This window comes from Eptatretus burgeri, chromosome 14, assembly GCF_056783735.1.
Source record: "Eptatretus burgeri isolate ZD-2024b chromosome 14, Ebu_testis_v1, whole genome shotgun sequence".
NCBI classification, from domain to species: domain Eukaryota; kingdom Metazoa; phylum Chordata; class Myxini; order Myxiniformes; family Myxinidae; genus Eptatretus; species Eptatretus burgeri.
The window spans coordinates 59,505,738-59,530,130 of record NC_140974.1 but is presented as its reverse complement, the minus strand read 5'-3'; the positions used below and the strand labels follow the sequence as shown (position 1 = coordinate 59,530,130).

Genomic DNA, 24,393 nt, shown 5'->3' with positions numbered 1-24,393 from the left:
GCTTTACCAGGCTCCCCTTGCTGTTCAGTTGGAGTTTTCACAGCGCGTCAACCCACCTGATCCCTGTCCAATCAGGAGTGAACAGCGTGTAAACACACCTGATCCCTCTCCAACCAAGCGTGCATAGAGCATTCCTACACCGAGGCTCCGCCCCGCTCAGGGAGCGGATAAAAAGACCAGGCTCCCTTTGGAGGTTCGTTCGTGTTCATGTTCGTGTTGGCATCGGAGCCTGAGGAGAATCACTTGCTTCGCCTGCCTCGCCGCCTCCTCGCTTGTTTTTGCCGTCCAGATCATGCTGGCATCTGCCGCGACATTCCTGGTGCCTTCGTCCTTGACGCCACGTGAAAGCTGTGGGTTTGAGTTCCGCCACTGAGCCAGATCGTCGAAGACCGCACGAGGCAGACAGGTCCAAGCACAGGCTCTGGCCTCCAGCTCACCTTTCCTCGAGCTGGAAGCCTTCAATAAAGACCCGACGGGATCCGTTTCTTTTGGGTGTGTGTCTGTGTGTGGGCCCCATCTCTTAAGTAGAATTGCTATGTGCTTTTGCTCACTCTATATTGCCTGCCTGATATTTGGATAACTCTGCCCTTACGTGCTTCCCGCCCCGATTAATATTGTAATAAATTTCCCGATTGTTGAATGTCCCAGCTCGTTCCCTGTCATTTATTTTATTGTCTTAGCACGGTGCGTGTTGAGAAATAGCGAGGCAGTAAATTGTTCATTTGGACCGACCGGCCTTGGTAACCATCCGCTCGGGTTACACACGGTCCGGGCACGGTAATGGCGCGTCCCGCTCGAGGTCTGTCAAGGGTGTGAATTCCCCGGTAGCTTTGCCGCGTGGGTAATTAGGTATATTGAAGTTTGGCAATTAACTCTTCTCCACGCGGTCGAGTTATTGGTGATTCATGGTTCTGTAAGGGACCCGTGCCTTTCGGACTTATCTGAGGGTCACAGCCTAAATTCCGGTGTGTTTCGTGGAGCTGACTCTACTGCTTCCTCGAGTGGTCGTGCTCGCCACCGATACCCGGCTCACAACAATACAGGCACTCCTCACTCAACTACCTACCTGTTTAACGACCGCCCGGACTTACGAACAGCTCTCCAACCAGTCGACAGCGGCAGCACATCAGGTTTTTTTTTTTTTTTTCCTCTCTGTCTCGGTCTCGACCCGCAGTCGGTCGGTATTCACTACACTAGCGTTCGGAATCTCCAAGTCTACATATTTTGTCTATAAATTTGTACTTTATTGTGCACCCCATAGTACAAGATGTCGGCGAAAAGGAAGTGTCGGCGGTGTCGATGTCATAAATAAAAAAAATTTGTGGAACTTGCTAACGTGCTTAATTTAGATGTCGAAGTAGAAGATATTGAAGAATTAGTAGAATATGTCGAGGGAGAGCTAACTAACGAAGATTTAATAGAGTTGGAAGCGCAGCAGCACTTGGAAGAAGAAGAGGAAAGAATGGAAGAAGTACAAAAGAAGTTCACTGTAAAGGGGTAAGCTGGTGTGTTCTCGAAAGTGAATGCGGCTATATTAGAACGAGAGGGTGTGGACCCAAATGTTGCACGGTTCACGAAAGTGGAACGGCAAATAAATGAACTTTTACGACGCTATCGTGAAATTTATGAAGAAAAAAAAAGAAAATTACAACACAGACCACACTAACGGGATTCTTCTCGAAAGCTACACCCAGGACCCCTACCCCTACCCCTACAAGTCCTTCCATTTTCTCGCCATCATCACCCTTACCCAGGTCCTCTACAGCTCCTGATAACCCTGCTGATAACTCCGATGACGACGCTGATGACCCCGAACCACTACCACACTTTGAAGGATTCAATGACTGAAATATTAATCTGTCTTTTTTTTTTTACTTTAATGTTTTTTGGGACATCATTTTTTATAATTTTTGCTGATTATATTTTTATGTTCTGTAATATGAAAGAGTTATGCAAATTCAAACAAAGTTATCAAGTTGGAGTTTCCTTTAGACCTTTTCTCTATTCAGAATATATAAAAACGATTACCTGTATTTACAGTATGCAAACCTAAGTAATGTATATTAGAGCTGATTTCCTCTATTCTGATTATTACAGTATACAGTACACTACTGTATAAACATTAAAAAATCCTCGCTAAAAAAAAAACCTCATTAATAAATAAAAAGTTTAAAATACTGTATAAAAATAAATCCTCGCTTAACGACCGAGTCGTAGGAACGGAACTCGGTCGTTAAGTGAGGAATGCCGGTATATCCTTTTTAAATAAAAATAAATGGCATTGACAAAATTATTGACACCCTTGACTTGATATTTGGAAGCACAGCCTTTGGACAAAATAACTGCAATCAGGCACTTCCTATAGCCATGAATGAGTTTCCTACACCTCTCTACTGGGAGTTTGGCCCACTCTTCTTGTGCAAACTGCTCCAGTTCTCCCAGATTTCAAGGGTACCTTCTCCCAACTGCTGTTTTCAGATCTCTCCACAGGTGTTCAATGGGATTTAGATCTTGACTCATTGCTGGCCACTTCAGAACAGTCCAGTGCTTTGTCTTGAACCATTCCTGGGTGCTTTTGAAGTGTGTTTGGGGTCATTGTCCTGCAATACCCATGCCCTTTGAAGGAGACCCAGCTTTCTGACACCGAGTTGAACATTGCGCTCCAAAATGCCTTGATAATTTCCTGATTTCATGATTCCATGCACATATTCAAGGCACCCAGTGCCAGAGGCAGCACAGCAACCCCAAAACATCACTGATTGTCCTCCATGTTTGACTGTAGGGAAGGTGTTATTTTCTTTGAAGGCCTCATTTTCTTTCTGTGAACATAGAGATGATGTGTTTTACCAAAAAGCTCTAATTTGGTCTCATCTGTCCACAGGATATTCTCCTAGGGATTTTGGCTTGTTCAGGTGTGTTTTGGCAAACTCCAGTCGGGCTTTCATTTGTGTGTCTCTCAGCAATGGGGTCCTCGGTCTCCTATCATATAACCCCCTTTAATTGAGTTGGCGCTGGATGGTGCGAGTTGAAACTGTTATACCTTATGTCTGAAGGTCAGCTTGAATCTGTTTGGCAGTTGATCGAGGTGCTTTCTCCACCATTCAAACAATCCTTCGCTGCGATCTTCGATCAAGTTTTTTTTTTTTCTCTTGCGGTCACGTCCAGGGAGGTTTGCTCCAGAGCCATGGGCCTTAAACTTCCTGATAACATAGCGTATGGTAGACGCAGAAACATCAAGGTCTCTGGAAACGGACTTGTAGTCTTGAGATTGTCCATGCTTGGCTACAATCTTGTGTTTGACTTCCTCAGACAATTCCCTGGTTTTCTTTCTTTTCTACATGCTCATTGGTATACACAGTGACACAAAACAGCAGAATGACTCCTTTTCTCCATACAAACTGGTTGATGGAGTGATTTTTATATTGCAGGCACCTGCAACTTTCCACAGGTGAGTTCAATTCTAAAGTAAAGGAGAATCACCTGCTTGAAATCTAATGCTTTACAACAACTTCAAAAAGGTGCCAATAATATTGTCCAGGCCATTTTAGGATTTCTGTGTGGAATAAGCTATGATTTAATCATTCTTTTCAGCTTTTTTTGTTTTGTTCCACTGCAAACCAAATAAATACATTTGTGGACACCAAAATATATATTGTTGTGGTTGTGGAAATTCGCAAACCACCATTCAGGTCCCGTAGGTGAGATATCTCTGTAAGTACATGTGTAGTTAGCCCAAACCCGTTGTATAGAGGGAATTTATGTGATCCTTCCAGGCTGTGACGCTTTGAGTTAGCCATTTTTTTCTGTTCTATCTTTTATTTCAAACAAACAGCATCTCAACAACCACGCCATCCCCACCACAGCACCAACCACACTACAACCACGCCACCTCCACCATCAACGCTACCACATCTTCGCCACTCGCCATTCAGTAGGCCCTGTGTGGTTACGATCTCCGGGAACAAACAAAAACCAACACCTATGCTCGGGGTTTTTCCCGTCGAGGTTCTCCGCGCTCGGTGTGGAGGAGGGGCAATGCAGGGGTCAAAGGTGAGAAAGGGTGGGGGCCTCTTTTTGGGGGAATAATTCCCTGGCTCCCCCGGCCCCCGCACGGCACGGGGTGGAGGGAAAGCGAGAGGTCACGCCCCCCTTCGAGAGGCTCGTCCAAGAAGCTCGAAGGGAGGCGGGGCCGAAAACGGGGCGGAGCCCCGCGCTACAAAAGGCGGACAGGACGGACCTTGAGGGTTGTTTGGTTGGTTGGTCGAGGGTTGGTCTTCATGGTCATCTTCTGGCTCGAGTCGCGAGCTTGTTGTTCCTGCCTTGCTTCGTTGACCCGTGTGCGAGCGCGGAAAACAGCGCCGAACAAACCCCGTCCGTTTCCCCAAAACCCCATCCGTACAGTCGAGCGGACCATACGAGCGACACGCGGCACGAGCTCGCGGAGCAGGCCGGAGGGGCTCGGAATTGCGGTCGCAGAAGGAGGACTCTACGGGATCAGGGAAGTCGCACTTCCATTTTCTTTTGGGGTTTGGTGTAAACGTGTGTGTGTGGCGCCAGTCTGGTGAAGTAAAACTGTTTAAGTGTTGCCGTGTGTCGGCCTGAGTCGGTAGTATCTCTGCGTCATTGTTTCTTTTGTTGCATTTGCTATATGTGTGCTCTCTGTGTGCCACGGAATAAATGTGCATTATGTTGAACTGTTTTCCCATTTCGCTTCATCTTTTCTTTAATTGAATCTCCATCTTGCTTCACGTAACGGGTTTGTCGTGGGCTTAATACGCCCAATAATTAATCGGAACCGTCGAGGCCGACGATAACACCGCTCGGTTATCCCGATAGTACGGAACGGATCGCTTAAGCAGCCCGTGTCCTGAGTCGACCTGCGGCGAGGAGCGATCGCCCGGTCTACCATCCGCGTGGGTACTTAGGTAGGTCGAGTTTGGCGAACAACCCTATCCCACGCGGGTGGCCGATTGGCACGATCGTGGTGAGAAAGGCCCACCCGTGACTAGCTCCCGGCGTTGGTCCGAGAGGGTCATGACAGAATTGTCCGTCCGGTGGGCGACGTGCCGCGATTCGAGTCACGTGGCCGATCGCACGCCGGCGGGCGCGAATTCGCAACAATATTTTTTATTTCAACAATTTTCTGGAAGAAATGGTGCATTATTTGAAAAAAAGTGCAAATGTGCCAATATTTTTGGTCATGACTGTTGTCCTTGTACCCCGTGTGAAGTTCAGATTTGTTAAGGAATTGATTTGGAAGATTGGAGGATCCCCAGTCTGAGGCTTTAGATGCCAGCTTTGATGTTTGCTCCACTCAGGAGTATTGTAGTTGATGAGGCTCAGACTTTCAAGAGACTGAACTTCTTCCAAGGTGTACCAGGGCCTCCACCCACAATATTTGGTGTACCAGGGCCTAGAGAATGGATATGATAGCTATTGGTAAGAGGGAATAAACGATAGACAGACAGGGACAGAATAAATAAATAAAAACTGGTTTGAAAGCTTTCCCAGGCAAAGAAGATGGAACAGTAAGCCTTGTACGAGTACATCCACTGCAGTGCCCCCCACTCGGCTTGTTCAATGTGTCCATTTGACACGAGGAAAAGGCAGTCGTGTTCCAAACTATTTGGGCTAAATTATAAAATTTCCAACAGGCTGGTTTTTGAGTTTACATCTTACCCTCCATTGAACAGTGTGTCTTCCTCCTCATCCTGCTTTAGTTGTTTTATTATATATTTGAACTGTGTTGGAGTGAATTAAACTTGGCCGCAGTTGTTCATTTTCTGTGTCCCGGGACATTGCGATTGGATTGCAGGTCTATCGGATGTTCCTGGCGAAGCGATGGTTAAACTGTACTGTCCTAAGTGTATGGACGTGTACACACCAAAATCATCACGGCACCATCACACAGACGGAGCCTATTTCGGCACTGGTTTTCCCCATATGCTTTTCATGGTTCATCCTGAGTACCGCCCCAAGAGACCTGCCAACCAGTTTGTGCCAAGGTGAGCTTCCTGTATTTATTGCCTTTGTCTAATTTCTTATGATATTTTTGGCATCCAAATTTTGCTAATAAAGACCTCATACCCTATTTGAATTGTGAGCTTTGGCAAACTCAAGTGAACATTCTCGGCTACTCTTCTGGGTAATTGGTTTACTGGTTTGAAAGCATCCCCTTCCCTTCATGCTCTGTTTTGCTTCACACCCTCCCCACCTCACCCCCTTTACCTATGTTGAATGATTTGTAAATTGATGCAATCGTGTTGCCTCTGTTTTTGCCTAGACTGTATGGCTTCAAGATCCATCCGATGGCCTACCAGTTGCAGCTTCAGGCAGCTGCCAATTACAAGAGTCCAGTTAAACCTTTGCGCTAGGTTGAAGGGGCATAGAGGTGAAGAAAGAAAGAGGTGGAAAAATATAAATTTAAAGCGAGGTCATGGGCGGACAAGGTGCAGTTTGGCCCAAAGCAAAGATCATTTGATAGATATATATATATATATATATATATATATATATATATATATATATATATATATATATATATATATATATATATATATATATATATATATATATATATATATCCAATCTCTTTGGCACATTATGGACATGTTTAGTACTGCACCATTTGTGGTGTATAAGTGGAAGCTTATGCACCACATCGAGTGCAGTACGAAACATATCTGTGCTTCATGTGATCCTGAAGACGGTGAGCTCGGTCAACCCAATTTGGAACCATCGACGTGAGGACATGATGTTTGGCAATATTTTTAATCCCACCCATACATCCCCGCCCCCACCCCGACTTTGCCAAGCTGACTTCCATTTTGAGAAACCTTTATGTCTGGATATGACTTGGGTCGCGATGCTATTATGTTATGTGGTAATATCTCTGGTGCAAGTTTCCACAGGATTGGAAAATTTCTCAACTCTTGGTTTTTCTCTTCCGAAATGATTGTTGACTCAAAAGGTGAGCACCTGAACGAGCTTAAGTTCCTGGTTGTGTATGTTCTATCTTAACGCAAAAGTGTAATAAAAATCGATTATTTGCCTGGCTTGCCATTCGCTATTTTGTTTCTGTGTAGATATTTTATTCCATCACTGTAGTCCAACTGACTGATGTGAGGGATAATAATCAATGCATGTCGATGTATATAAATTGTGCAGTCACATGGACAGATTTTGGAGAGAATCTATTACTAAAAGCAGAAGCGTCCATCCCTCACACTTTATTCTAAGTAGTTCCTGTTGTCGTATAATAATAATACTAATAAAAAAATTACCCCCGTGTGGGGGTGACGGTCATCTCTATAATGTTTTTTACTATCATAATCGATGAACCGTTGCCAGATATCTCCTAAAATGACAGACTAGATAGGTTTTGAAAATGGCGACTTTCACAACTTTCGTGACCTTAACCCTAACCTCGAATCCGGGAAAAAATATGTCGTTGGGTATCACTCATCGACCTCTACCCACATACCAAATTTCATCAAGATCGGAAGTAAAAAGTTTTCTTTGTACCAGGAGGTGTTTTTGACCATCTTTCAGGTTACGTGGCGGCCAAACGGGACGGAAATTCTAAAATCTGTCCAGTTAGATACAAGATAATATTTTTTACTATCATAATCAATAAACAGTTGCCGAATATCTTGTAGAATGGCAGACAAGATAGGTTTTGAAAATGGCGATTTTTATAACTTACGTGACCTCATGACCTTGACCCTGACCTTGAACCCGGACAAAAGTTATATCGTTGTGCAACACTCATCGACCTCTACCCACATACTAAGTTTCATCAAGATCGGAAAGAAAAATTGTTGACGGACAGACATTTGGTCCGGCTTTATTAGGAGTTCATCTCGGTAGAGATGACCTAAAAATGTGACTGTTGGAAAGGTAATATTTGATTTATTTGGAACAACGTTGTCTGTTTAATCATAAATATCCCTATTTTAAAAACCAATCTTTCCAGAATGGAATAAGAAGCACGACCTCCAGCTTTATGTGGCGGTTCCATCAGTACGATGGCAGGAACTCTTTAAAGTGTGACAGGCATGGAAGGAGCACACAAACAACAACCACGACGACAGTAGCAAGACCAAAAACTGTGTGTTGTAAAATATCCTTTTTTTCGTTGTTTATTTCATTTTACATCCTCATGGAAACACGCCGATAGACATGCCATATGTTTGTGAAGTCTTTTCATTAAACCCATCAGCACACCGACATGTACACAATAATAATATAATATTATTATAAATTGTGCACCGACATGTACACACTCCAAGTAAAATTAAAGACATTGTCCTGAGACTATTGTTTAATATAATTATTTATTTTCAAAGCTGAGCTGAAACCATCCCCCATTGTAAGCTTGTGGCCTTTTTTCATGGGAGTTTTCCCCCAAATGTTAAAATCGTTCTGATGTGAATGTTGCAGTGATGATGGATTAAGATTGAAGCTTCCTTCAAATGTGGCCTGAAATTTTCAATTTCCAATTCCTCATGGTATTCTTCTTTGAGCACAGAGATAGCTACCGTCCATAATGATGAGCCTTTTTATAGAACTTTTATACTCCGTAGAAATTTTGGAAGACGGTGAAAATTAAATATTGGAACACAAGGATATGTGATTTATAAACGTGTGTATTTCATAAAATAATGTGTACTTTAGCTTGTTACGCTGTAAAACTTCATTAATAAACAACACTATTTGCTTCAAATCATTGTAATCTCTTTAACCATTATTGTGCTCTGAAAAATTCGGCAATTTTACGATCTCTCTCTTTGGTACTTTTGCAATTTTTTCTGGTGTCTTTTTCAGTTTTGTTAGTTCTGAAAATGCTCAAGAATGAAAGCTATGACTTTTAAATGCTTATCACTTCACTCTTGTAGTAGCTTTTAAGCATTACATTTTGTACATATTTAATGGGGCAGCCATGTTTTTCCTGTGCCATCCCAATATACTACCATGCACAGTTGCAAACCAAAACTAATTATCTTGCCCCCTGGAGGGAGGGAGCAGGATATTGTAATCGTCCGGTTTGTTTGTCTGTCTGTCTGTTAGCAACTTTACGGCAAAACGGCTTCAGCAAACACTATCAAATTTAATCCACAGGTGGGCAATGAACCTTGGACGACCCCATTAACTTTTGGGTCCAATTGGATCAAAGGTAAAGGTCATGAAAAGATCAAGATCGTTTTTCACTCAACTTCATCAAAAATGATCTGATTTACTTCAAACTAAGCTTATAGTGAACCTTATTCTATTTGTCACTTATAATTCTACCCATTCCTATAGTAAAAAATGCATATTTATGAAGATCGGTGGGGTCCGAAGTTTTGGGGGTCATGGTCATCGGTCAAAATTACAAATTTTCCATTACAACTAAAACATGGTTACGAAAATACAACTTTACGGGAAAATGGCTGGGCTAAAACACTGTCAAATTGTATCCACAGGTGGGTAATGAACCTTGGACGACCCCATTAACTTTTGGGTCCAATTAGGTCAAGGTCAGGTCACAAAAAGGTCAAAATCGTTTTTCACTCTTAACTTCGTCAAAAATGGTTTAATTGACTTCAAACCAAGACTAAAATATTCCTTATTCTATTCCTTTTAATCAACATTCAGGTTAAGGATGTATCAAATTTAAATTTGATCGCCAAAATAACTTTATGCCTTAAATGGGTGGGATTTGTTGTGCTTGGCACCACTTGTTTTAATAGTTTTCTTTGTTGTTGTTTATTATTATTTTTTTTTACTTTGCTTGTCAAGTGTCAACAGTTAAATAAGGAAAATGGATTTTTGGGGGTTTTAAACACAAACCATTTTCCCAGCACACTTTTTCTTGAATTTTAAACCCTGAAATTCCCAAGCATGCAATTAAAGTGCAAGAATCCAACAAAAAGCAATTACTTCTCCTCTTCCATTATCCCAAACAAAAGGGTCTTTAGTGAGGTTAAGGAATATGACATTTTAAAGAATTTTCATAAGATTATTGCAAAAGAAAGCACAGTATATTCAAATATTTACATATTGCACACAAGCAAAAATGTTTTACATATACTGTATATTAAAAATTTCTAACCACTGACTCACTGACTGATGTTAAAGATCAGTACCTTCCGGATGACGAAGAAAGCTGAAATTCTGTGTCGATGGACATCGAATCCGGTGCACCAGGAAAAATCACAACCGTCAGAAAGCATCTGTAAATGAAAAATGAAATGCAGGTGAGCGACCTGAGGCAATGGGAAAGCATGATTCGTATGCTTTCACAATTTGTAAGCATACCCCGCAAGTGCGTGTGTGTTTATATATATATATATATATATATATATATATATATATATATATATATATATATATATATATATATATATATATTGTTGTGGGGGTCGATGGAAGAATTTAATTGGGAATATAGCATTGTGTAGAGTTGCTTGGTCTGTGGATGTGTCGGAGGTATCCCGATGTAACTTGGGAACCTGTGAGCTTAAGTGCGATGTGTCTCCACACGAGGGGGTGGTGTCTTGTTAATTAGCTAGGGTTTAAGAATAAGCTTCCCGAGTATGTAATTGCCTCTCTGTAACTTTTCCCTATGTCTTTATAACCAAAACCATAAGGAGGAACAAGCAGGCGTGCTGAGCAGGCAGAAGCCCCGCCCGCCTTCCCAGGTTTCGTGCGATCAGGCCACGCCCCAGAGGCGGAGGATTGTTAGCCGTGAGACACCTGAAGAAGAGGGCATGGGAGGCTTCCTACTATATCGGACGAGAGATCGGCAGAGCGCACACACGAGGTCAGTGTGAGGAATGCACGAGGCAGAGTTAATTCGGAAGAGAATCAGAGGAGAGTGGAGTTCGAGGTTGGCTTGTGCACTTTTGGAGAGCCATGATTAAAGAGGAAAACTGACACATGTTGAGAGGCATCGGACTCAGTCGGCTTGTGCATTTTGTGGAGAGCCGTGATCAGAGTGGAGGTACGAGGTGCATTGTTTTTGAGAGGCGAGAGCGGAGGGTGAGTGCACGCCGAAGAGGATGATACTGTTACGAATCTGGCAGCCATTTGCACACAAACAGACAGCAGTCCCCACAGTTCAGTTATGTCGATAAGTATGTGTTATAGTTAGGGTCCCGTCCTTCCGTCTCATGGGAATTACATGTGTGCGCTGTGAAGTTTCGTTATATTTCGTTCGTTATCTCCGCACCATCGACTCCATTGCCCATGTGTTTTTGGCTGAAGGCATGGGCGGAGCCTCCATTCGCTTCAGATCGAGGCTCCGCTCCGAGGAAGGGCATGGAGCGTTTCCTCCAGCCAACGGGCGAAGGGCAAGCAGGGCTGAGGTGCCCCAACCAATGAGGGAAGGCCACTGATCGCCCAACAACCCCTCATCCAATCACGAGGCGAGTGGGAGGGGAAGAAATCCTTCGGACCTGGCAAGAAGAGGAGAGTGGTTGTCAGGACCAGTGTTCTGCAGTCATTGTGGCGATTGGCTTGGTCTTGGTTGTGGTGGCTTTTCGTCTGCGGTCCTTCGTGGTGGTGGAGGCCGAGCAGCCAGGGTCGCGGGCCCGTGGATTTCGGAACGTGGGTTTGAGTCCCACCATGGTGGTTGAAGTACGGTGTGACCGCACGAGGCAGAGATGTACCTGACAAGGCCCTGGTCCCCAGCTCGCCTTTCCCTTCTGGGCTGAGGGACCAAATAAAGACTCCACGGGGTCAATTCTTTTGTGTGTGTGCGTTTCAGTGTGTGTCCGTGTCCGTGGGCCCCGTCTGTAAGTAGAAATTAAGTGCTTTTGTTCATTGTACATTGCTTTTATTTGGATAACTCTGCTCTTTGTGCTCCCCTGCCCCCCGATAAATAAACCCCCAATTGTTCAATGTACCAGCTCATTGTCTGTCACTTTCTTTCATTGACCCAAAACGGTGCATATTGAGAATTAGGGAGGCCGTTTGTGCCGTAAATTGTTCATTTGGTCTGGCGCGGCTTTGGTAACTTCCGCCCGGTTCCGCCGGATCCGAGTCGGTAACAGCGACTCTGTTCGGACAAAGTCGGCTGAGGGTGCGGCTTCCCCGGTAGTTCGACGGCGTGAGTACTTCGGTAAATTGGAATAGACAAGTGGACCCTACCTCAAGCCGTCAAAATATTGGCGACCACGGTCCTTTAAGTGACCCGTGACCTTTCGGAGTTGTCCAGGAGTCACGACCTAAATTCTGGGTATTCGGTGGGAGACGGCTCTACTACTCCCCCTGGTGGTCGTTTATCGCCGCCGAACCCCGGCCCACAACAATACATCCATTGAATTTGTGTTGAGATTTGGCTCGCGTGGTGAAGCAAGACGCTGGCCTTTTGCTCTTGGTTGATGTCATAAGCAGCTGCATTGGGGCTCTGAGCCTTAGTGTTGAGTGCTGCTCGCGGATTGCCTGGTGTACGTTTGTCCTGTTACGAGTGTCCTGCCATGCCCTTCGAGCACGTGTTAAAATCTCCTCGGATCAGCATGCCCGCCTCATATTAATAAGGAACTGCTCGGCCGTCCTGGAGGTTGGTGTTTACTGCCCATCACCACAATTTGGGTCGGGGGGTTAACCTGGGCCGGCCACCTCAACAACATTATTTTATATATATATATATATTGTTGCGGTCTTCGCGCCCGCCGGCGTGCTGACGGCCACGTAACTCGAATCGCGGCACGTCGCCCACCGGACGGACAATCCAGTCGTGACCCTCTCGGACTAACGCCGGGAACCAGTCACGGGTGGACCTTTCGGTCTCACCGCGATCGAGCCAATCAACCCCCGCGTGGGATAGGGTTGCTCGCCGAATTCGACCTACCTAAGTACCCACGCGGAGGGTAGACCGGGCGATCGCACCTCGCCGCAGGTCGACTTCGGACACGGGCCACTTAAGCGACCCGTTCCGTACTATCAGAATAACCGAGCGGTGTTATCGTCGACCTCGACGGTTCGATTAATTATCGGGCGTATTCAGCCCACGACCAACCCTTTACGTGAAGCAAGATGAGGATTCAATGGGAGAAATGACGAAGCGAAGCGGTAAACAGTTCAACACAAAAGCACATTTATTCGCGGCACACGGGAAGCACACATATACAATTCCACCAAAAGCACACAGAAAAGACACAATGCAATTTACACAAAAAGCAAATACAAAAGCGAAAACACAATGCAGAGCTAATACCGACTACCGAGCACACGGCAACACTTATACAATTCTACTTCACAGACGGCGCCGACAACACATACCCAAAACCAAAGAAAAGAATACCCTCAAGGATGAGGCGGGCCTGAGGCCGAGACCGGGTCGCGCCTACCCGTCTGGTGATGAGACGCGGAGCGGCGATGGCGCCCCAACCCCGCGGGCCTCGCGGGCAGTGTCTGGTAGGGGGTGGGAAAGGGGCCCCCTTGGTCGCACTATCTCAGCGCGGGGGGAAACAGGAGGGGGTTGCTGATGCTCGGGGTATAGAGGATCTTTATTATCCCTGGTGTGCGTCTCCACCTCGGCCAGGTCGCGCTGTCGGCCTCCCTCGGGTGCAGCTCCCTGCACGACGCGAGCACCCCCTCGTCTGGTGTCGCCGCCTTTCCACAGCTCGTCCCCTCCGTTCCGACTCCAACGCACACGACGAGCAGCTCCACCGCCCGCGAAGTCTTGACCCTCTGCTTCCGACTCTCCTACTCTCCGCCTCTGGACTCTCCGACTCTCCACTCTCCTGACTGACGAACACGGTCCTTTTATCCCCCCGTAGCTTCGCCTTTGACCCCCTCCCTTTGACCTTTCACCTCGCTCCCCATTGGCCCGAGAAAAAGTGGGCGTGAAGGCTTTTTGATCCACAAATTTGCATATATCGATCGTCCTGGAGGCGGGGCCAAATCGCCCCTCGCTCACCGATTGGACGGCAAAAAGTGGGCGTGTGTCGTTTTTGATCCGTTTTTGAAGCACAAAATCCGTGATTTTGTACACGCTGTTCGACGCGCGCCCTGCACGAGTCCAACACCGGTACCCACAGCGGGGCAAGAACGGTGGCGATGCTACGGTTGCGAGGTGTGACGTGAAGGTCGTGGCGGTTGTGGTGAAGCGGTGGTTGTGGTTGTAATCATGGCGGTTGGTCCAAAATAAAGATAGTAAAAGAAAAACGGCTATCCTGAAGAGTCGCAGCACGCATAAATGACATGTATTCCCACTAGACAACGGGTTTGGACCTAACTACACATGTACTTACCGAGATACCTCACCTAAGGGACCTGAATGGTGGTTTGCGAATTTGGTAACCACAACACTACCCCCTCCCCTTTTTACAGACTCGTCCCGAGTCGTCAAATTTTCGTGTGCCATCATGTGTAGTTTTCCCCTAGTACATTTTACCTACGGATCCCTGAGTGCGACATTCATGGTATTCGTGTCCCCAAAATAAATAACCTGAGGGCTGCGTAACTATCTAAACAAACTCACTCACACGGACGACTTAAATAAAATTGCCGGCGCTAGACAGACATGCCGGGGGGCGCACTCATATGTACAGTACATCTTAACCTTAACTTACAAATTTTACACTAAACCATGGCCCAGGATCATTGAACTCTGCAAAAAGAAAGCAGTTAGCAGGGAGCCAGGCTGCCCGCATGCAGTCTCTGGCTCAAACAATGCAGGTGACAGGGAACGTGGCTGGCTGCTCACACGCAGTCCAAGGCCTTCCCTTTTGAACTGAACGCAGTGAACCACAACGGTGCATGGGCTGCACAACGCAGTCTCCGTGCCAGCTCAAGTGGCACACGCAATGAGCACAACGAATGGATGGGTGAACACAAACACGGTGCACGGGCCGCCACTGCAGGCCCGTGTTGTAGCGGCCAACAGGGCAGTTCTCGCAGCTTGCAAACTGTTGCCTTGCGGATCCTGGCGCACATGGAAATGAATAGGGGGGGGAAAAGCAAAAATTGAACGGGGCTGGTGAACGTGGGCAGTGGGCATGGCATGGCAAAGGCAAGCAGGCAAACACAGCCCGCAGAAGAAGGCCGCTGCAGGCAAACACAGCCGGCAGATGAACTGGCCGGCACAGGCCTTGCAGTACCACAGCTGCAGATGATCCGGCCGTCACAGGCCTTGCAGCAAAACAACAGCTGCCGATGAAGTTGGCCGGCCTCCGCCTTGAAGCAAAACACGGCCAGCCGATGAAGTTGGCCAGCTTTTGCCGTTCAGTGGAGATTGGTGGAGGGGGTGCGGTGGTGCTGGCCACTTGGAAGGCGGGCTCGGACCTACCTACCTGTCTCCCTCCCAACCTATCGCCTTTGCCTGTCACTGTACATACCCACTCCCTTAATTTGTCAAACCCCAATTTAGCCCCAACTTATTTTTTTGTTGTTTTTATTTTTACTTCCCCTCTATAAATCGTCCCCTAACCCCCTTTATCGTCCTTGTTCGGCTAACCTATCCTGTCACCTAGCCTACTCCCAACCCCTGCGTTCCCTTCCCGGAGGGGAACAAGGGAGAGCTAACGTCCTGTGTCGAGGCCCAACTCAAGCCTCAGAATGGCCTCCCCAGAGTTCGGCGATCTTAACACCAAGTGGGTCCAGCGGCCCACAACGACAGCGAGGGGATGGATGGTGCGGAGGGGTACATCTCCTAATCTACCCTAACCATTTAACTGTTAAACTACCCCGCGGCTTTCGACAAGCGCCTCTCGCTTAAACTATTGGTTCTAACAACCCAGATTCCCGTCGCCTGTGTTGGTGTCCTCACAATTTCGGGCCTCGCCCCCCCAATTTTCGCTCCGTGCCCTCACACGGTCTCCTGGCTAGGACACGTGGCTCCCTTTGGCAGGCACGACCCTCTGCCGAATCTCCCGCTATGGCACCCCCGGGCACTACACTGCCTCCGAGCCTACCAGCTCCCTAACACCGGGGAGTGCCCCCCATGGCACCTCCCCTGAAACGCACACGTGGCAGGCCGGCCTCCCGGGCCCCTTTCCGAGGGTCACCCGTGCCCACAACACTGCCCACGCGGCTAATGGCGCCCCGGGCCCCCGCACCAAGCAGGCGCACCCGTGCCCACTACTCTATCCCGGCCCCCCATGGGCCCATGGCCTACCGCGGCCGACTAGCCTGGTGCCCGGGGTACCCACTCAGCGATACTCACCTTTCGCAGCCACGCTCCCAAGCCCGTCAACAGGGCTCCTGCACCCCTCCAAATGGGTTTCGAGCCTACATCCCCACCAACAACAAAACGACTTCCATATTTGTTAATTTAACTAACCCAGCTAACTCACTTTACTCTGACCCCGGGGTCCCTTGGGCGGGAGTCACTCCTCCCCCCAATCACTCATCGCACCATGCATTCCCCATTCGCTCCATTCACACAGACCCGCTGGCCTCACTCACTCACCAAGCACATGCTTCCAATTCACTCACCAACAACTCTTCAACACACACACCACTGAACTCTGCCATCCTTTTAACTGCACCCCCTAACTAACTCGTGCTCCCACGTCGTCCCTTAAACTAGTAGCACGTTCCTTTTAACACTACGTAGCTAAGCTACGTCAACTCTACACATCCAAAGTCTGTCTCTGTCTCCAAATCATCAAAAATCATTTCCCATTTTCCCATCCTAAATCTGGCTACAATCCCTCTAACTAATCCATTCCACGGACTCCATGAGGACTTACCCCTGCCCCATGAAGTCGGTCTAGCTAAGCTAACCCTTCCCCCTAACTAGTTTCCATCCTGTGCCCAGGTAAGGGGGTCTTCCACCCCTTGCCCAGGAATCCTGTGCACCCGAAAGTGAGGCTTGCTTTTTTTTTTTTTTTTTTTTTTTTCCATGCGCAGCACATGCGCGGCAACTCAGAGCTCGCGCACTTTGCACCTGCCCGTGACGTCATGCAGCTGCACGTGTTCCTCGTCCCTCCTTGGACGGTACCATCCGGCAGAGATACCCCTCCTGCCGGATTCCAACCCCACGTGCAGCCATGGCGTCACCGTGCGCATAAAAAAAAACACAAGCCACACGTCTCGAGGGGTTCCCCACGCGAACACATGTGCTTTGCCCGTTGGAGCTTAACACACACGATCGCGTGGAGAACCCGTCTGGTCCAAATCCATAATCCTGCCTAAACTTTGTCCGTCCGCGGGATCGGCAAATCCACCGCGTGCGTTTCCGGACCGGGACTTCACTCTCGCAAGCGAGCACGTGGCGGTCTCGTGCGTTGCACAGCACGAACCGCGTGCTCACTGCTGGGTGAACCCGGCACGGTCCGCGAAACAACTACAGCCGCTACTCGGCTTTCGTTCCTCTGTCGCCGTCGTCGCCATTCAACCCACGCACACCTGCGTGTTACGACGCACACAGTCCACTCCATCACATTCACACCGGGAGACGCGGCTGCGTGCTCCCGCATGCCAACCGACATCTCCCTCACATACCGCTCTCTCACACACACGGTCTCCCTTGCATAACCCATACCACTCACACGTGGTGCTCCATTCACTCGTGCCTCATCCACACACGCGGGGGCACTCAACCGCGGTGCCTCATCCACACACCGTCCCTCACTCACACACGCGGGGGCACTCACCCGCGGTGCCTCATCCACACACCGTGCCTCACTCACACACGCGGGGGCACTCACCCGCGGTGCCTCATCCACACACGGCGTGCTGGGAAGCACACACTCCGGCACACTCGCCACCACACCACTCACACACGGGGTCGCTTCCACACACGGGGACGCACTCACACCTTGCACCACACACACAGGGACAACCACACTGGGGATTCGTGTCCCCACAAGGGTCTCCGGGGCCTCTATACCCCCCAAGCTCTCCGTGCACCTGTCCACAGCACTCCTCCCCTCAACCTCGCAAAGCACGACCGAACTCACCTGGTCGTGACTCGCCTCAAGGGGGCATACTCCCTCCCCTCGTTCCTGGAGGAGGCCATCCAGGTGCTCGCACTGGGTCTCTACACGCTCCGCGAGCTCACCCCCGTTGTCCTCCACTACCGTGTGTGTGTGCGTCACTAACCCCGTCCTCACCGTGCAGTCTCTCCTCTATCGTTCCCTTCCCGGCTACCGTCACTGCCAACTCTTCACCCTTTACCTCCCTTGTCTCCACTATTATTTCCGTTGTCACGGCCTTCATGCCCGCCTGCAGGCATCGGCCCATGTTCCGCGTCTCACCCCGTAGCTTTTTCATTTCTTCCTTCATGTTTGTTTCCATTCCGTTTATTTGCTTGTTCATTTCGTTTTTCATTTCATTTGTATTTGTATCCATCTTTTCGTTCATGCCTTTCATTTCGTTTGTATTTGTATCATCGTCGTTTTCACTTCATTCATTTGCTTGTTCATGTCTTTCATTTCGTTTTTTATTTCATTTGTCATTGCCGCCAGCATGGCGCATAGCTGGGCCACGTCGGGTGCGCTTGAGTGAGCCGTTTCGGCAGGGGTTGGGGAAGGGTCTTGGTGGAGAGGGGGGGGGAGGTGTCATACACCGCGGCCGCTGCCGCACCCACCTCGGGCCCTGGGTTCAGTTGGGCGAGTCCGTGTTCCTGCACAATCAACATTTCCTGCTCGGGGATTCCATCCTGGACCATGGACTCTACATTACTACACATATACATTTCTAATACCCCCGGCTCCCGCTCGCCTTGAGACGCCATCTTGCTTCTCGTGAAGGGTTAATTTAACTCGCTCGTAATTTGGAGGGAATCGGGGGTCGCTTCTCTCACCCCTGGACCGATTCCCGTGAATTTAATTGGAGACAGGAGAGCCCGTTTTCCTGTTCTCCGATACCAGTGCCGCGAGGAGGGCGATGAGTTTATATCGCACGACCTGACACCAGTGTTGCGGTCTTCGCGCCCGCCGGCGTGCTGACGGCCACGTAACTCGAATCGCGGCACGTCGCCCACCGGACGGACAATCCAGTCGTGACCCTCTCGGACTAACGCCGGGAACCAGTCACGGGTGGACCTTTCGGTCTCACCGCGATCGAGCCAATCAACCCCCGCGTGGGATAGGGTTGCTCGCCGAATTCGACCTACCTAAGTACCCACGCGGAGGGTAGACCGGGCGATCGCACCTCGCCGCAGGTCGACTTCGGACACGGGCCACTTAAGCGACCCGTTCCGTACTATCAGAATAACCGAGCGGTGTTATCGTCGACCTCGACGGTTCGATTAATTATCAGGCGTATTCAGCCCACGACCAAACCTTTACGTGAAGCAAGATGAGGATTCAATGGGAGAAATGACGAAGCGAAGCGGTAAACAGTTCAACACAAAAGCACATTTATTCGCGGCACACGGGAAGCACACATATACAATTCCACCAAAAGCACACAGAAAAGACACAATGCAATTTATACAAAAAGCAAATACAAAAGCGAAAACACAATGCAGAGCTAATACCGACTACCGAGCACACGGCAACACTTATACAATTCTACTTCACAGACGGCGCCGACAACACATACCCAAAACCAAGGAAAAGAATACCCTCAAGGATGAGGCGGGCCTGAGGCCGAGACCGGGTCGCGCCTACCCGTCTGGTGATGAGACGCGGAGCGGCGATGGCGCCCCAACCCCGCGGGCCTCGCGGGCAGTGTCTGGTAGGGGGTGGGAAAGGGGCCCCCTTGGTCGCACTATCTCAGCGCAGGGGGAAACAGGAGGGGGTTGCTGATGCTCGGGGTATAGAGGATCTTTATTATCCCTGGTGTGCGTCTCCACCTCGGCCAGGTCGCGCTGTCGGCCTCCCTCGGGTGCAGCTCCCTGCACGACGCGAGCACCCCCTCGTCTGGTGTCGCCGCCTTTCCACAGCTCGTCCCCTCCGTTCCGACTCCAACGCACACGACGAGCAGCTCCACCGCCCGCGAAGTCTTGACCCTCTGCTTCCGACTCTCCTACTCTCCGCCTCTGGACTCTCCGACTCTCCACTCTCCTGACTGACGAACACGGTCCTTTTATCCCCCGTAGCTTCGCCTTTGACCCCCTCCCTTTGACCTTTCACCTCGCTCCCCATTGGCCCGAGAAAAAGTGGGCGTGAAGGCTTTTTGATCCACAAATTTGCATATATCGATCGTCCTGGAGGCGGGGCCAAATCGCCCCTCGCTCACCGATTGGACGGCAAAAAGTGGGCGTGTGTCGTTTTTGATCCGTTTTTGAAGCACAAATCCGTGATTTTGTACACGCTGTTCGACGCGCGCCCTGCACGAGTCCAACACCGGTACCCACAGCGGGGCAAGAACGGTGGCGATGCTACGGTTGCGAGGTGTGACGTGAAGGTCGTGGCGGTTGTGGTGAAGCGGTGGTTGTGGTTGTAATCATGGCGGTTGGTCCAAAATAAAGATAGTAAAAGAAAAACGGCTATCCTGAAGAGTCGCAGCACGCATAAATGACATGTATTCCCACTAGACAACGGGTTTGGACCTAACTACACATGTACTTACCGAGATACCTCACCTAAGGGACCTGAATGGTGGTTTGCGAATTTGGTAACCACAACAATATATATATATATATATATATATATATATATATATATATATATATATATATATATATATATATATATATATACATGTATATCTTCTTCTTTCGGCTGCTCCCGTTAGGGGTCGCCACAGCAGATCATCATTATGATCCGCATAGTGATTTGGCACATGTTTTACACCGGATGCCCTTCCTGACGCAACCCTGGTCGCCTCTTGTGACACAGGGATCTGGTACACCTATTTTAACCGGGGTATACACCGGCCCAGTACACTGGTACTCATTTCGCCGACCTCAGAAGGATGACAGGCTGAGTCAACCCCCTGGTGTATTAATTCAGTGGCCCAACGGGGCTTGAACTCAGGACCTTTTGGATCCCAAGTCGCTGCCCTAACCACTGCGCCAAGACCAGGCTATATATATATATATATATATATATAAATATATATATATATATATATATATATATATATATATATATATATATATATATATATATATATATATATATATATATATATATATATATATATATATATATATATATATATATATATATATATATATATATATATATATATATATATATATATATATATATATATATATATATATTGTTGCGGTTCTGGAAACCGCATGCCTCAAAGGCAATGGAATCCAACATACAGTGATACCCAGAAAGTTATTTTGTTAGTATTCGTACAGTAAGACCTTCCCCTCATGTCTCATGGGTCAATGGGACGAAGTGCGTTGTGTGGGTCTCATAGCGAGGTCTAATTGTATCTCTTTCTTCATTTCCGTCATTAGCGAGACTCAACACCGCAAGACTGCACGGGACACATGTGGCGCGTCCTTTCAACCCAAATCTGCATCTAATACTTATATCTATCTTCTTTTCAACCCTGATTTGTATCCATTCCTTTCCTTCAATCCATGACAGACAGGGACCGACACTGCACTCAGGCGGCCGCCTGTGAGGATCATCACTGTGTGCTCACCACATGCATATCAGACACGCGCAGCCCTGTGATAAATAACCACAACCCTGTACGGGATGCGCATGGCGCACATCTTTATTCGGGTCTGCGCGCTGATTTACAACTGCATCTTATCATCGATCTTCGCTCGCTACTTCAGCAATCAATATCTCCTGCAAACAGCAGAGGTCATCCCGCACCTCCTCCTCGATGTAGTGGCCACCAAGCAGAGGCGCAAATGCACGGCCCAGATCGCTCGGGCTGTGTGGCACACGGACGGAACAAGCGCATTGACCAGTGCCAACCGCAGGTCGCCGGGGGTGCCCGAACGAGCATGCAGGACCGACGCGACCCTCAGCCGGTTGCCGGAACGCGGCCCAGGAGTTCGTTTTGGGGCGGTTCATACCGCGGTGTTCAGCTCGGGGCGATTCCACAACTCAACCATGTCTCGCCGGATGTACAACTGAGACCACTTCCAGCTGTAGGGGCCAGGCAGCGTGGCCAGGGTCCAATAGGATCACACGATTTCGGGTGACATCACTTCGAGTCGTCACCCCCACCCTACACCATGGACCTTTATAAAGGGCGGATCGCGAAGCCGTAAAAAAGCTGGGATCTCCATTTGCCTGATGCTCCACCTGTCTCATGTGCTGGCTGCACCTTCCACCACCTACCTGCCTGACTCCGCCTGCTGATTCTCGTCTGCTGGCTCCACCCACCACCCTTCTCGTCTGTTGGCTCGGCTTTCCTTACCTGTCAGCTCCGACTATTCTCTGGACCGGTGCACACGCTGAGCCTGGCACAGTAACCAAGCAGGAGATGACGTGCCGATCCCCAAACTGGGATCGCTCAGCGGCACGTCCCCTAAAGTGCACTGAGTAGCGTGGCCGGCCGACCGTGCAAGGTATTGCGAGACCATTAGCCCTCATCTCCTCTCCTTTCTCATTATCTCCTCTTCATCAGTGTGTGTGTGTGTGTGTGTGTGTGTGTGTGTGTGTGTGTGTGTGTGTGTGTGTGTGTGTGTGTGTGTGTGTGTGTGTGTGTGTGTGTGTGTGTGTGTGCACATCATGGCTCCTGTCCTTGCTTAAGTTAAGAGTGCAGAAGAATATATCGGGATAAGTCTGCTCTGTGTCCGCTTTGGTAAGTTGCTTGCTTTTTGTCGAACCCCACAAATTCCTTACTTTCCCTGCTTGTATACAACAATAAATCCAGTCATTGTGCCATATGTTTTTCCTCACCTGTTAATAAATGCTTGTGTAGAAATGTTCCCAGCTTGTTTTTGTCTTTTCTTTCATTGATCCATCATGGTCCGTATCCTAGCCTCGCCGGGACTTTATCTCCGAATGATCCGTTCGACTAGCCGGTACGTTCCTTGGCAGTGTCGCTTGGCTGCATCTGACCTGATAAGGTGACCCCGTTCGGAGAAGGCGTACCGAGAGCGTGTTCCCCAGTAATTAGGTCACGTGATTAATTAGGTAACGGTTAAACCCACGACGGAGGACCCAAGGTCACATGATTGAGTTATTGGCGTTCACGGTTGATTCGCGACCCGCCGCATCACTGAATTATCCGTGCGCGACGGCCCGCGATTCCGGAGAATCTGGTGGGAACCAGAGATGGCTTCCCCCCCCCCCCTCGTAGTCCTCTCACCCCGACCCCGGTCCGCAATATATATATATATATATATATATATATATATATATATATATATATATATATATATATATATATACATATACATATACATATACATATATATATATATATACACATACATACATGCATACAAGCCGGTAGTCGGCCGTTGCTAGGCAACGGAGGGGTCCATAGCAACGGTTCTTTCTCACACATAACTAGGACATACCATGAACCTACCATACCAGTTTCATGTATATCTGACTCAGTCTCTGAGATATAACGAACTTCGTTTTTTTATTGTTTTCGACCAGGGTTCATTCAAAGTCTATCTTCTCCGACAGTTTTCATAGGATCCGGCTGGAAATTTTTGACAATATGGCTGAATGTACTGCCCACAGTCGCTCGTGGCCCGATTTTTGATTTTCGAAAAAATTAATTTTTTATGATTTTTAAAAATTTTCAAAGTCCCGTTGCTCGGCAACGGTGGTATCCATAGCAACGCTTCTCATTTGCACACAACTTGGTCATGGTATGAACCTACCAACCAAGTTTCATCGAAATCGCCATTGTATTAACTGAAATCGCCATTTTAAATACTGAAAAGGGTAGTACAAATCTCAAAAAAAAAAAAAAAAATTCGACTATATCGACTACCCAACATACATGTGTAATTTGTATATGTCATGGGCCGAATCTTCCCTGCTGCCCGGATTAATCAGGAAAGCGCGGTCACGATCAGTGCCGATCGGTCTCCCATTCCCTCCACCCACTCCTCTTCCTCTTCCCCCACCCCCCCCCCCGCCCACCACAACATCTTGGATGTGAAGGATCTCTGTCGCTCCCGGAAAGTGGATCGCCTGTCTCCGTGCTGCACCAATGGGGAAGAGTGTGGATGCCGTTTCCCTCTCCTACAAAAAAAAACTTCCCATCACCATGTTTCCCTCTCCTTTTGAATATTTCCTGCAGTCATCACTCATGGTTCCTGAGCTACCTTCTTCCATGTCTCCCACTTTTTCACCCCACAAAACACAGATACAAAAAAAGGTTCCATCACATTTTTGTTTCACTCTCCTTTTGTACATTCACTGGAGTCATTTCTCCGACTAGCAACTTGAATTTCACAATTATAATATTGTTCCTCTGCACTTACAAAACTTTCTGTAGCATCGTTCGTGCATAACCACAACATTACCACTCCAACACCTCATTCAGCTCTTCTGCTGCTGCCAAAAATAACATATACTTTTCCTGTACTGTACCAATGAGTGCCATTCTAGTTAC

General features: G+C 48.2%; 1 protein-coding gene and 1 long non-coding RNA gene across 4 annotated transcripts in view; one reads left to right on the top strand and one right to left on the bottom strand.

Annotated features, from left to right (window-relative positions):
- Positions 1-6,535, top strand: part of CSNK2B (casein kinase 2 beta) — a 28,691-nt gene extending 22,156 nt beyond the window's left edge. For all 3 annotated transcript variants that reach the window (XM_085855088.1, XM_085855087.1, XM_085855089.1), the window contains exons 6-7: positions 5,816-6,005; positions 6,284-6,535. In XM_085855088.1, coding sequence (XP_085711214.1) covers positions 5,816-6,005; positions 6,284-6,374 — 281 coding nt within the window. In that variant the 3' untranslated portion in view covers positions 6,375-6,535. The remainder of the gene's footprint in view (positions 1-5,815; positions 6,006-6,283) is intronic.
- The window catches only part of LOC147013344 (uncharacterized), a 28,601-nt gene extending 4,547 nt beyond the window's left edge, over positions 1-24,054 (bottom strand). Inside the window, exons 1-2 of the long non-coding RNA XR_015051286.1 lie at positions 23,919-24,054; positions 10,128-10,214 (exon numbers count right to left, since the gene is read on the bottom strand). This is a non-coding gene — a long non-coding RNA (uncharacterized LOC147013344). The remainder of the gene's footprint in view (positions 1-10,127; positions 10,215-23,918) is intronic.
- Between the last annotated feature and the right edge of the window lie 339 nt (positions 24,055-24,393).